Source organism: Lycorma delicatula, chromosome 1 (genome assembly GCF_047948215.1).
Source record: "Lycorma delicatula isolate Av1 chromosome 1, ASM4794821v1, whole genome shotgun sequence".
Taxonomy (NCBI): domain Eukaryota; kingdom Metazoa; phylum Arthropoda; class Insecta; order Hemiptera; family Fulgoridae; genus Lycorma; species Lycorma delicatula.
In genome coordinates this window covers 83821341-83836085 of record NC_134455.1, presented here as the reverse complement: position 1 = coordinate 83836085, position 14745 = coordinate 83821341, and the positions used below count along the sequence as shown (strand labels likewise).

The following is a 14745-nucleotide window of genomic DNA, read 5'->3' as shown; positions in this document are numbered from 1 at the left end:
TTTCATTTTGTTTTACCTCTTCTATTTCAGTCCAATTAAGTAAGTTCATTTTTGAATTCAGTGGATAAATACATGATGTCTTTGTCTTATCATTTACTGATTCCTACCCCTTCTGAATACTGGCATATTGATTCCCCAGTATCAAGTTTTGCCCAACATTTGCCCACATTTATAGGTTATTTTTTGGTCTTTTTGAAAAGTAGCAGTAAAGTATGAACCCATTTCTAAAATTTTTTAGATAGATGAAATGAATTATAAAAATTATCCATATAAATTGAGTGTCTGGACATTAATTTTTCTTGTATCAGATGTAAGACAACATTAGCAGCACGGCCCTGACTGTCCATATCATCTAAAATGCCAGTATAGATGGATTCTTTGAGAATTGTTCATTAAGATTTGGTCAGTAAATAAAGTTTGGTACCATATTTATACTTTTTGTTTTTTTATATACGAAAGATCAAACAACCATACCATAAAATCATCACTCCATCAATGCAAAATTCTGTTTTAGGATAATACAGTGGACACATTTGTTATTAAATAATTCCAATGAAGACCTTATTTTATACAAACGGTCAGTTATAACTTCTCCTGTTTTAAGATTCTGATAGAAATGAAGGTACCTCAAAATTGTCATGTATCTATTTCTCCCCATCTAATTATAGAAACAAGGTATATTATACAATCGATGAGTAAGCCAATTATTTTCTGAACCAATATAACATTTTCCATATGAAGTAGAAGACCATAAAATATTAGCAACAGTTCCCTCTTTAGTTCTTTCCAAGATGATACATGTGAATTTAGGGATTTTGATTTGTTGGACTTCGAAATTTACCTTTTTAAATTATTAGCATATAATTTTGTCTCCTTTAAAATAAGTTCAAAAACTCATTATCTGCAAATAAATTTAAAAAATCTACAGGCTTACCTTCATTCAGTATGTTTAGAAGTATACCAAAATTTCCAGTAAAGTCAATTGTCTTTAAGTCAGGTGGACGTTAGTCCAAGTAATTTTCAGTTTTTGTTTTGACTGCTTTTTATTTTTATTTACTTCAGGATTTATATGTTCAACGTCGTTAATATTATCATCCGTCACATGTTCCATTTCACTGTCACTATCCCCCCTACAATAATCAGGGTCATTATTAACATCAAAATTATCATCATTATTATCACACTCTAAAATCGCTTTTAGTTTGTCATCTGTCATAACTTTTTGTGCCGATAAAGTGTTCTCTTCAATTGTGAAAAAACCACAATTTGATCATCAGCCATACTCAAAGAATAAGGAAAAAACTTGGACCAAGTACAAATACACTTTCTCTATAAACACAAGTAACACACCACAAAAAGAAACAACGCTTAACTGTTTAACTGAATGACTACGACTGCTATAAACGAAGCTTTGCACAGAGTGCCTCTACGGCGATCATTTTTCAGTCTGTGTAAAATACTTTCGTTGTGCTATCATTTTGTGTGTGAAGAAAGAATGTTGTTAATGACACTAATTAAGTTTTTCCAAAAATTCAGTAATAACAAAGGTGAAGTGATATTAAAGATTTTGCAAGCATTCAGTTACAATGTTAAATAGAATTATTTTTCTTTGGTGAAGAAGGGTTAATCAATAAAAGAATGGAATAACTGTTTTAAGAAAGGCTGAATTTTATTTATTAATAAGGTTAAAGGCAAGATATATTGTTAAAGTTTGAGGTTTACTCATAAAAGATCATGTGGTGACAATCTGAAAACTGCTAATATATTGATGTCACTAGAGGTTCAGCACAATTTTTAAAGATCAGGATGTGTACAGGTTGGTTACATTTGTATTCAGGTTGCTCTCAAGTGAACAAAAAGAGCTTTGTACTGTGACCAAAAAATAATTGTTGAACTGCAGTTACAAAATTAGTAACTGTTTGTGGCATTCTGATATTATTAAGAATGTGATAACTGATGACAAAAATTAGGTTATGGGTGCAGCTCAGAAATCAAAACTATTCATTGCACTAGGAATCATTTTATTCTTCAAATGAACTAAAATTATTTTGATGAACTAATACTGAGATTCTGTCTCAGCCTTTCTAATTCATATTCTGATTTTTTCTTGGTTTATTTTTTTTACATTAATACTTTTCTATTCCATGATGGTTTCTAGTTTGTATTTATATTTTTGTCACTCTAAAACACTTCCAGAAATATTTTGAACTACAATGAAAGTATTGGTTTATGTGTTGTATTATAAGAACAATACTAGGAAGTAAGAGCTAGAAGAAAATATAAACAAAATCTTTTTTTAATGCTTTAATAGTATAATTTAATAAAAAGAGCTAGCTTACTTTAAACTACATTAACTTTCCAACTATTTTAAACTTAGACAACTTAAATTTATACTAACTTACCTTAAAAGAGCTTTCTGAACTTTTCTCTTCAACTTCTTTATCATCACCTTGTTTCTTTTCTCCACTATCTTCATCCTTCAGACTTTCAGATTCTTCCAGTTGTTTTGTATACTCATCTATGAAAATTTATCAAAAAATTACATTAATTTAAACAATAAGTATAATTAAGAAAATCATCATGAATTTTAATTGTAAAAAATGACTTAGTTTATATCTAAAGTTAGAAAATATATAAAAACTATTTAAAGAACTCTGATGAAATTAGTTATGCAGATCGAAATAGAACATAATTAAATATAATATTTCTAAAGTAAATAACATAATCTAAAAAATTAAAACTGAACTGAAAAAAAAAGAAATTTTCAAAGCATTATCCTCTGTCTTTTTGTCTGTACTGAGTGTAGAAGCAAAAAGATAAAAAAAAATAAGAGATTGAATAAGTTAAAATAAATAAAACCATTCTTGAAAAAATACTAATGTACTCTACATGAAAAATTCACAAAAGAAAACAGATTCAAACATTTACTAAAAAAAAAATTAATTAAAGCACTTACTTATTGGACTGAACAGTTAAAGATGAAAGAAAACGGGCATCAGAACATAAAACTAGCAAATTTAAAAGAAATAATACAGAAAATATATTAAGTAACTGTTTATATCAGATATAAGGAAAATTTCAAGAAATAACATCAAAAGATTCTTACAACAGAAGCTATTGGGTAAAACTCTTTAATTTACTTAACCAAAACCTAGAGGGTTTTGATAAACAAATAACTTGTTAAATTATATCACTTTGTTTTTTAATTATTTACTAAATAATTATAATTAAAAGATAAAAGAATATTAATGCCAATAACACACTATAGGTTCAAAAAGTGTTTTACCAACTGCTCAAATTTTCATGTTTTTTGTTAACCAGCAAGTGGTAAAACATTTATCTCTACACTATGCAACATATTAAACGATAATCAATTTAGAGACAATTAACTGAAACTGAAGCAAGTCATCAAAATTCCCAAATTGAATTTTTTAGTGTACAATGGGAATTTAAAGAGCCTGAAAAGATTCTTGCATGATATGATCAATAAGCTTTTATTTTTTTCAGTTTTCAACTGTTGTTTCATAAATTTCAAAAATGATCATAATTTCCTTCAAAAACTCAAATTTATCCAGTTTTCTACACTAATGAAATCACAATGTGTTTATATTTCTGACTCATAATAACAGTACATAATATGATTTATTAGGAACAAAGACATGAAAAACTAATGCAGTTAAAAGTTTACAAATGTACAAATAATGAACAATTAAATTTAACACAAGTTATTAAACAAATATAAGACACTAAATACAGAACGTATGATATGCCAACAAATTCTGTTGGTAAGCTTACTCATAATATAATATGTAGTAGTATATACATCTTAGGGCTTTAATGAGTCAGTGGAAAAAAAAATCAGGAAATACAGTTGTTTATAAAATGGGCAATAGAAAGTATATTTACAAAAAGTGTTTTACCAACTGCTCAAATTTTCGTGTTTTTCGTTAACCAGCCATCTCACAAGTGGTAAAACATTTATCTTCACACTATGGAACATATTAAACAATAATCAATTTAGAAACAATTAACTGAAACTGAAGCAAGTCACCAAAATTCCCAAATTGAATTTTTTAGTGTACAATGGGAATTTTATATATATATAATTTTCATCATGATTTTTAGTTTTAGAGTTCATAATAAGTATGAATTCAAGGATTAATGGTAAATACCAATAAACTTTACATATAATCACCTCTAATATTACTACTAACTATGATATTAATTAAAAAAAAAAAAAGAGTAACTTAATAGAAATTAAATAAATCTCACTATACTTGATAGGTCTATAAAGTAAAATATTGGTAATCATTAGATATAAAAAACAAAATTTGTAATGAAAAACGCGTAAAGGATTAATTAACTTAATGTTAATTAGAAATTAAATAAATAAATCCATATAAAATAATTGAATATTAATAAAAAATTATAATATGTTGTACCAAATCTATTGATACCAGAGTGAGAATAATAGCACCAATAACTGCAGGTGGTTGCAATAGAAACTGAAACATATGATTTTTAAAAACTAAATTTTTAATGAATATCAGAAAAAATTCATTTATCTATCATATCTTATGTAAGTGCTATATTTTTTATGATGCAACATTTCTATATAGTTTATTTTTTAAAAATGCGAGTATAAAGAGAAAATTTTAGGGAGTATTTTAACATGATTGAAATATAATCCTGTTGAATATTTACCTTAATTATAAGAAACTGAATCTGATAAAAAGTACAGAGTTCAATTTTTTTTTAGATAAGTTGTACAGTTAATAAACTACTATACTTATTAGCATAAGAAAAAAATGATAAAAAAATATAAACAAAAATATAGAGGAACTACATTAAATGATTGAAATAGTTTCCAATTTATGAGTAAAGTTGCATGCAAAAAGAAATTATTTCATCATTTATATCTTATTTAGTTTTAGTTATTAATAAATCATGATAAAAACTTTCTAATAGTAGAAAAGGAGAATGATTTTTCTAATCAAAAATTTAATGATCAAAAAAATTCATTTAAACTCATCATCAGTACAGAAAAAAATAATCAAAATTAGTACAATTATAAAAGAAACAAATACATTAAAAAAAAAGATATTCTGTCCAATCCAAAAATTACATATTTCATAACAATATTTACAAATCATAACAAATTACAAAACTGAATTTACAGTATTAACAGAAAATAGATGATAGAAAAGTACTAAAAAACTATAATAAAAAAAATTAAAACAATTAACCATAGTTGCAGTGAATATAGTGATCTAACAAAACACATTAAGTTTAAGAATAAAAAAGCAAATGGGTTAAAAAACAAAAATCGTTAGTAATAGTCAAAACAGAGCAGATTAAGGGGAATTTTAGTTTGGAATAGGAATAACTACTTAAGCTCTTGTAAGTTCATGATCTCTCTCGATTTGCCAATTCATTTATTTATACTAACAATCACTCACATAAAAAATAGCAATTAAGTTCTATTACACAATGTTTTTAAAACCAACAACCTTTTTTTTTTAAACTTTGAGAGCAACTGGTAACTGCCTAGAAGGTCCCTCTTCGATCATCGAGACATCATGACCTGTATTCATAGAATTTACTGTGGAGCACCACAAAAAATGTGTGTGGAATTTATATTTAAAATTGGATAATGAAAACAAATCTACTTTATGCAAGCTTAGTGTTACAAAGCTTACAGTTACAAAAAATATGATAAAATATTTTTTTTTTTAAAATGATGCAAAATTTGTATTACACTCATGGAATTATTAATAAAGTTGAGGAAGATGAAACGCTTCTTACAATGTACGAGAAGTTATTTCTAAAGTAAAGACTGTTTCATTGTAAAAACATTTATTCTGAAAACTTTATAAATATTTTTTATTTCTCTTAACTACATACCTTATACTACTTCTCTATATAATTGTCACGTGAAAGTCACTTATCGTAGCGATACACCAGCTTCAATATACCCTCGTCATATTCTTCTGCCCCCAGTCCATTTAGCCACTGATTAACAGAATTTATAAGTTCATCGTCACCAGTGAATTGCTTACCACTCAAAATTTCTTTCAATTTTCCAAACAAATGGTAATCAGGAGGTAAGTCTGGAGTATATGGTGGGCGATCATAAATTTTCCATACAAATGTTCTCAGTAAATCATGTGTTGGACCCACAACATGTGGATGTGCATTCTCTTGCAGCAGGATGATGCTGTCAGTCAGCCACCCACGTCGCTGATTTTGAATGGTGCGCCGTAAGTTATGTAGAGTTTTGCAGTAGGCTTCTGCATTTATATTCGTTGCATGTGGCATGAAATCAATCAGCAGTATGCCAAACCGATCCCAGAAGACTACAGCCGTCAGTTTGCATCCAAATGGCTGTGGTTTGACCTTTGTTGGTGGTTGAGGATGATGTCATTCACTTCACTGCCGTTTTCTTTCTGGCATGTACTACGAATTCATCTTTAATCGACGGTAACAATTGAATTAAGGAACTAATCACCTTTTTCTGTGCAGCACATCAAAAATTCCAAAGCAGATCCCATTCAGAATTTTTTGTGACTTTCTGTTAAAACGTGCGGCACCCAATGTGCACAAACCTTTCTAAAGCCTAAATGGTCATGAACAATGCGACCAATAACAGCTCTTGAAACATGAAAAAGAAGGGCTTACTTTGCTTAAAAGAAGGGCCATGAAACAAAAGAAGTGAAACAAATACAAATACAATCGGAAATCATTGAGCGACGATCTTTTCATCATCAACGCTTTTCAACAAGTTCTCTGTGATTATTGAGGGCCTCCTCTAATGTTCTTCATAATGTGCATTAATTCTGTTTTTTCTAAACCTTTCACACCATTTTCGGACGCTGCTTTCATTCATTACATTATCACTGTACCCAGCAACCAACTGCCTATGAATTTCAGCCGGCTTAACGTTTTGATAGTTTAAAAAACGTATTACTTCACATATGCCTATTTCACAGCTGGCGGCAATATTGATTTTCCAATTCATTTTATAAAGAATAATTCACATGTAATCAAAGATACCACAACACGACAACTTATAGACAACAATGCAGTGTCTACATTACTAGTGTGACCATGAATGACACAGGTTCGCCAAATTTAAGGAGAGAAACTCCCAGCGGTCTTTACTTTACAAACATCCATTTTTACGTAAAAATACCGCTATTTTTAAATATTTTAAAAGTTTAAATATTGTAAGTGATATTTCAAGTTTATTTTAAAAGTTTAGGTGGTATTTTAAAATACCACTTTCCATCTTTGTAGGGCTACCAGACTTAAAACAACAAAATACATAGATAATAGAATTGGATAATGCAACCAAATAAGCATATAAAAGCTGTTTCAATATCCAGTAGATCGTATTCTTTTTGGAGTCATCAGTTATACAATCAGCTGACTAGTTTGAAGCTATTCTTTATTCCTTTTTGTTCCATACTGATATTTTTCAACATATTTGTTACATTCTATATTACCAATTATTAGTTTTGTGTAATGTAATCTTTGTCTTACTCTGCAATTTTAGCTTCTAAAACAAATATAAATTTTTACCTTTTTTTTTTTACAAATTCCGCTATTACAAAATTAACTAACTAGTAAGTCTTAATACATGGTCCATCACCATCAACCTTGTTTATCCCTTACAAGATTCTACCACAAATTTGTCTTCTTTCCAACTTTTCTTATGAACTCTTCATTTGAATTTTAAAGCATTCATTATGAAAAATAAATTCTTCAGGTAACAAAAACATGAGAACATGAAGTTTAATCACAGAGTTCAAAAACATTCATCAGTCTAATCTGACTATTAAAACTACTAATTATGCATAGCAGATAATTTCTGTTCCAGCTAGCTGAGATTATGTACAACCCTTTTTTCACACATGTTGAAGAATAAATTATCTTTCTGATACTGCCTTCCATTATCTTTATTTTCAGGCTGTTTTTCATCCAGTGAGTTATGGGTTCAAATCCCAGCCAGGCTAGAAAAAACTGATAAAAGTACTGCAATCATTAAAAAAAGGTATGAATATCTAAGTCACAAAAATTCTGTATGTATGTACAAATGTGCCTATCTTGGGTCTATTTAACTTTACATAATTTTATTTAAAATCATACAATTTGATATAGTAGATTGGGTAATAGGGGAATGTTTTATATATATATATATATATAAATAAAACATTCAGATGAGGAGATATTGAGAGAGAGCTATATCTTAAGGGTATTGGATTTTAAAAATTTAATCATTCGTATATATATTCTTTAGTATATTAAAAATAATAATACCATTAGAAATAAATACTGAATATTTTTCAAAACGCACCCTAATTAAAAAAAGAAGAGTTTCAGATACTTTTTTCAGATCCAATTTATTTGAATTTTGTAAAATAATATTTCTCTACTAAATGAGGCAAAATTAGGATTGGCAAAGTTTTCTATCTTTTTTAGAAGAGTAAAGGTATTATCATTAAGGTAGCTCTATAATTAATAGGATCTTACCTATAAAATGTAAGTTAAATAAATTTTTCTCAATTATAATTTTGATAAATTTACTTGAGAGTTTATATTACTTTATAATAGGGCAGTATAGGGTGGGAATAATTTCAGCCATTACTCCAAGGAAGAGGATAAATTCTTGCATTAAACTGTATAAGATATTGTAAAAAATAAAAATATTTTTACAAAAGTTTTTTAACAGCATTATATGATGACATAAATAACTTAATATTAGAAAGATATGGGTGAATTTTTGTAACTCTTTAATGGTTTTATTAAATCAATACAGACGTTTCTGTAATTATTTTTATTTAGGTAGGATAATAAACAGCCTAAAGGATATAAAACAATTTTTAACTGTCAGTGTGAGAGGAAATACATTTTAAACTGTATGCAAATACCAAGAAAGCTTAGCAAAATTATTTATGATTGCCAATATTTTTCTTTAGTAGACATATGAGAATGTTTTCTTCAAATGGTGTAAACAGTACATATAAAGAATTTTTCTCAACACAAAGAAGTACATTACAGTATTGTTTTATACTACCTCCTCCAGTCTTCTTTTATGACTACGATGAATGTTTTTATGAGTAATAATGTTCACCGACCAATCAGTCACTGTGTTGAATACAACAAACATGTTGCTTACAGGTCTGAATATTACATGCATTTTGATGGGACTGGCATTTTAAATGTTCTTTATTTGACTCAATAAAGAACCCAATGGGAAATCACTTCATTACTCACTTCTCAAATTGGTACATAATTTTTTATTCTTGGGAATGGCTATGTCAGTTTTGGCCAGTAAATGGTTTGTCTAATGCTATAGTTATGGCATTTAACATACGCAAATACAGTAATCCCTCACTTAATGCGATGCTCGTACAATGCGGTTTATAAACTGAGAAAAGATTCGCTTAATGTGATTACAATTTCCATAGATTGCAGTTTACAAATTCTTTTAAATTAATTAGTTTTTATTATATATACATATATATATATATATCATCTTTTGCACTTGCACTAGCATTTTTTGACCTGATATATCAGAAACTCAAAGACATAATCAAGATACATCCACAATTAAAATAAACAATAAAATATAGGCTAATACAATACTTTGTTGTTCCCATATAAAAACAAGTCAAGTTGTGGAGAAACATAACATTATCTTGTACGAGGACTTGTCAAGTGAAAAAAGTTAAATGTGTATCTATAATATTTACAAATTCCTATAACAACAAATTTCTATGAATTTACAAAACTGTATTAGGGGAATTACCTTCCAGCAAACAGATGTACACAAGCTTTTTTATGAAAAATTATACCTCAATATAGCACTAGAAAATTTGTAAGGAAACTGGATATTTGTTTAGCACCACACTGTGAACTTAATCAAAAACTGAATCACATGGTACGCAAAGTCTTATTTCTAATTTCATGATAATTAAACCAGTCAAACTATGAAATGATAATTTTACAAACAATGACCAAGGGATTTCAAGTGATGAAGACATCTGGGCACTGTTAAATAAACCTATGGAATTTTATTCTCGAAGATAGCAATGAGGATATTAAAAATGCTTTCTATTCTATCTGCAGTATGCATGTGTAATGAAATACAAGTATAATTTTTAATTTTTATAATTTCATATTAAGTTATTTATATGATTTTTAAGTTATATGAATTATCTGATTTAAATAAAAAACCCTCTTATTACACATTTTATTTTGTAATTAAAAACAACAAAGGCTTCAGAACCTAATCCCTTTTTTATGTAATGTGATTTTCATATAATGTGAAATTTAAGTGAATCTATTAACCATGCTAAATGAAGGATTACTATATATATATATATATATAATTTTTTTTAAAAACAATTCTTTTAATAACAATATCTGTACAAATACAAATTAATTTATATTTAATTGATCAACCCTAAGTACAGAACAATTATTCTATACTTAGACTTGTTCTATTATATAAATTAATATATATATGACAATAGCAAGGTTAAATTATATCCATCCCTTTTTATAAGGCATCAGTTAACAGGTTGTAAAACTTTATAAAAAATTCTGTATTAACAAACAATGAAATCTAACTTTCACAAGTAGTGAAGATAATAAATGGATAATTATAAAACGTTCAGTAAATGAAGGGCAAATGATAAGCAAGGTACTTAAAAACATGCTAAATTATCAATAAAGCACTGTTACTAAACATTATAATTATTTCATTAATTCTTACTATCATCATAATTTTCTGCACTTTCTGTGACTCCAGGGATGTCTTCACCTTTGTCTTCTATTTCTTCATCATCATCATCTTCTTCACCTTCACTCTGTTCATCTTCATCACCTTCTTCACCACTTTCGTTTTCTTTTTCTAGATCATCTTCATCATCTACTTCTTGATAATTCAATACCTCTTCATTTCCTATTTTATATTTTTCATCTTCATCATCATCTTCTTCTTCCTCATTTTCATCCTCATCCTCATCCTCATCCTCTTCCTCTTCTTCTTCTTCATCCTCATTGTCATTTACCTCCCCACTAACATCATGATGTTCATCATCATCGTCATCATGAACTTGTTCTTTACTCAGATTTTCATTTTCTTCATCTTCATGGCCATGTTCATCATCATCATCATCATCATCATCATCATCATGCTCTTCATCTTCATCATCCTCATGATCATCATGCTCTTCATCTTCATCTTCATGTAGCTCTTCACCACTATGTTCTTCACCAGAAACTTCACCTAAACTGTCTTCCTCTATAATATTGAAATAAATATATAATCTTTATATTACATGATTTAATTAAAAAAAATATATACAAATTATTATTGCGCTTGCTAAGATAATATCCTGCAGAATATTCTTTGTTGTGGATGTACTGTGGCTATGAATTTATTGATCACATATTGTTTTATTTTAAAGTTATTTATAGCTTTTTTAATTATATTTTGGCTGATGATGTACATGAGTCCTGGGAAATCACTACTAAAAGAGAGCCTTTTGAAAATTTTTACTGGCTGTATCTTAGTGGTAAGGTAATAATAATAATTTCATGAAAGATATTACTAATTATCACAGGATAGAATTCAATAAGAGAAAATAAATAACTCATTTATAGTCCCTTATATAACAATGTTAAATGTACTTCTGTTTCACATCTTTGTTATTAGATTGCTAGTCAAATAACTGCTTGCAATATAGTTTATAATTTAATTATTAAAGAAAATACATGATAATGAATCTATAAGTGCTTATTCAGAAGAAATTCACAATATTTTATCTTGAAAACAGAATTTTAAATTATTTACAGCCAAGAACTTTATATTGTATTAAAGAGACAAACATAGTGATTTACAAAAATATAATTTTTGTCTTTACTCTAATGTACAAAATTTAAAAAAATGATCAATGATAAAAAACTACATGAAAAACCCGTTTACTGTGCTATTTCATGAATGGTTCTTCGTGTCATGGATGTCATAAAACTAAAATATCATGTATGAAAATAACACAAAAATCACTTTATATCTGAGGTAATCTATCTTTGTATGGTTAAAAATAGTAATATTTACTTGTAATAATAAAAAAATAAGAGCCAATATCAATACAAGTCTTCATGCAGCTAAAAAACATAAATAAAAAATTTTAACTAATTTTTTGAAGGATATGGCGTTTATAATTCAAAATCATTAAATATATTAAAAAGATCAGTAGCCATGTCTGGATTGAACATTTTATCAAATTGAGTTTAATTCTGTTAATAGTTTTAACAGTCTTAATATTAAACTAATTTACATACTTTATTTGAATGCAACCTGATGGTAAATTAGGATAAATAAAAAAAAATTATCTTTATATTAGTTTTGCGACTAATATCTTTGTTAAAGAGCTTTTGTACATACAAAAGTAATGATGACTTTTGTCTCATCAAACAATGACAATGTTGTACGCATCAAAAACAATGACGACAACATATAGTTTTTTAAATTATAGAAAAGGCAAAAAAAGGTATTAGTATTTTACTTCCTCAGTTAAATTTAATTTAAAAGTTTTTAATCAAAAGTGAATATTTTATAAAACCATATATGTAGAAATATATCTGTATGTATTTTTATTAATAATATTTTATATTTTTTGTTTGATGGTTTTTCTTTTTATTATTACCTAATTATTACAATGTTATTAATATTATGTTACTAATTATCAATATACCTGAATAAAAATTTATGTTATAATGCTAAACATCTTTTGGCATTAGTCTGGTTCTGGAGCACGAAAATAAAAATAAACAGAAAAACAAAATTATTCAAGAACAAGAACATTAATTACGAGGGTTATTTTTTTCAAGGTCCAATCGGTTGTGAAATAAAAACCTGCGCAAAAATCGGATGAACCCTTGCGCATATGTGTTGTGCAGTGTTTCTAGTATGGCCTTCAATCACGCCGCATCGCTTCATTTAGTTCTCAACACGCAGCTAGCACATAAACATGTCTACAACAATAGCATCTCCCGCTAAGTGTGAAGTGCATGCGGTAATTCGATTTCTTCAGGCTGAACGTGGCATGACCATCACTGCAGCCGCATACTGCGTGATTCTTCAACATCTACGAAGGGCAATTCAGAATAAGCGGAGAGGAATGTTGTCATCATGCATTGTCTTTCTCCATGACAATGCTCGGCCGCACACTGCAGCTGTAACAAAGAAGGTTCTGCAGCGTTTTCGTTGGGAAGAGTTTGATCACTGACCATACAGCCCGGACTTGGCTCCATCTGATTTTCACCTCTTTGCTCACACGAAATGCTGGCTAAGGAGGACAACATTTTGGCACAGACATTGAGCTGCAGACCAGTGTAGAAACATGGCTGAAAAGACAGGCGGCTCCATTCTATGACAAGGGTATTGGAAAGTTGGTACCACGCTACAACAAATGTCTAAATCGGAGTGGCGACTATGTAGAGAAATAGTCTAATTATGTAAGTACTTGTTACAAAGAAAACATTTTTTATTTTAACTGTGATTTTAATTTCGTGACCGATCGGACCTTAAAAAAAATAACCCTTGTATATAATATTTCAGTGTAAATATTTTATAGGTGAGGGGTTTAATAAATTAATTGATCATAAATAGCTCTCATTTTAAAGTTATGCATATTTATTTAATTATATTTTGGTTGATGAAATACATAGTCCTGGAAAAACGCTACCAAAAGAGAGTTTTGAAAATCTTTACTGGCCATATCTTAGTGGTAGTGTCATAATTAATTCATTGAATATAATTATTAAATAAAATTTTTCTTTTTCTTGAATTCTTTAATTAGATTTTCAAAGATTATGATTATTACCTGATTATTACCTTTAAAATAATTAAAAAATTCATTTAAAATGTATATATTTATTTAAAGATTTTTGTTCATATACACAAGCATGGTTCTATCAACTTAAATCTTTAAACATAAAGATTAAAATATGTAACTTACTAAGTTCATGCTCATCTGTGTGATCAGATGTAGTATCTACCCAGCCTTGAAACATTGATGCCCATGGTGAATGAGAAGGTGGTTGAATTTCGACTGAAAATAATTTTCATACCTAAATAAATACAACTTTCAAAAGAAAAATATAGATGTATGAATTATATGAATAATATTAAAAATATTTATATGTATATGTAATTAATAAAAATTACCAATAACAGTCCAAGACAGCAAGCTTAACACAAAGCAGCAATTTATATAATAAGCATTTGAGCTATGAGGATCATTGAGAAAATTCTCAGCCTGACACAGAGAGGGTACAAATATGACAAAATGTCTAAGATATTTGTCAAGTATGATCCTTCAGATGGCATGCTGTGAAGTTTCAGACGAACGTGTTTAGTTGCTAGTTTGTGGCAATCAAGCAAAGCAAATAAGTCAAGTCATGAAGTTTTCTGAAAAATGGAAAAGATTGAAGTTTGAGCTGCTTCTTCTCCATAATTTTCAATGGTAAAAAATGGGAAACTGAGTTTAAACACAGTTAGGTTGTACATCCACTCAAGATACTGAATGCTTAGGATGCCCAAAAACCACTAAAACTGATGAAAATGACAAAAAAATTCACAATACGTTATTAAATGATTGCCTACTGAAAGGTTCATGAGCTTGCTGATGTTGCAAACATAGATCATGTCAATACATTTTACATGATATT

General features: G+C 28.2%; 1 protein-coding gene across 7 annotated transcripts in view; it reads right to left on the bottom strand.

The window, feature by feature from the left end:
• Asph (Aspartyl beta-hydroxylase) overlaps positions 1–14745 on the bottom strand; it is a 156717-nt gene that overhangs the window by 87911 nt on the left and 54061 nt on the right. For 6 of the 7 annotated variants that reach the window (XR_012755258.1, XM_075357235.1, XM_075357252.1 and 3 more), the window contains 3 exons: positions 14034–14126; positions 10781–11311; positions 2403–2518 (listed from right to left, as the gene is read on the bottom strand). Coding sequence is in view for 6 of the 7 variants with exons in the window: in XM_075357235.1 (XP_075213350.1) it covers positions 2403–2518; positions 10781–11311; positions 14034–14126 (740 nt within the window). In the remaining variant the exon portion in view is untranslated. The remainder of the gene's footprint in view (positions 1–2402; positions 2519–10780; positions 11312–14033; positions 14127–14745) is intronic. The other variant, XM_075357279.1, reaches the window with a different exon arrangement.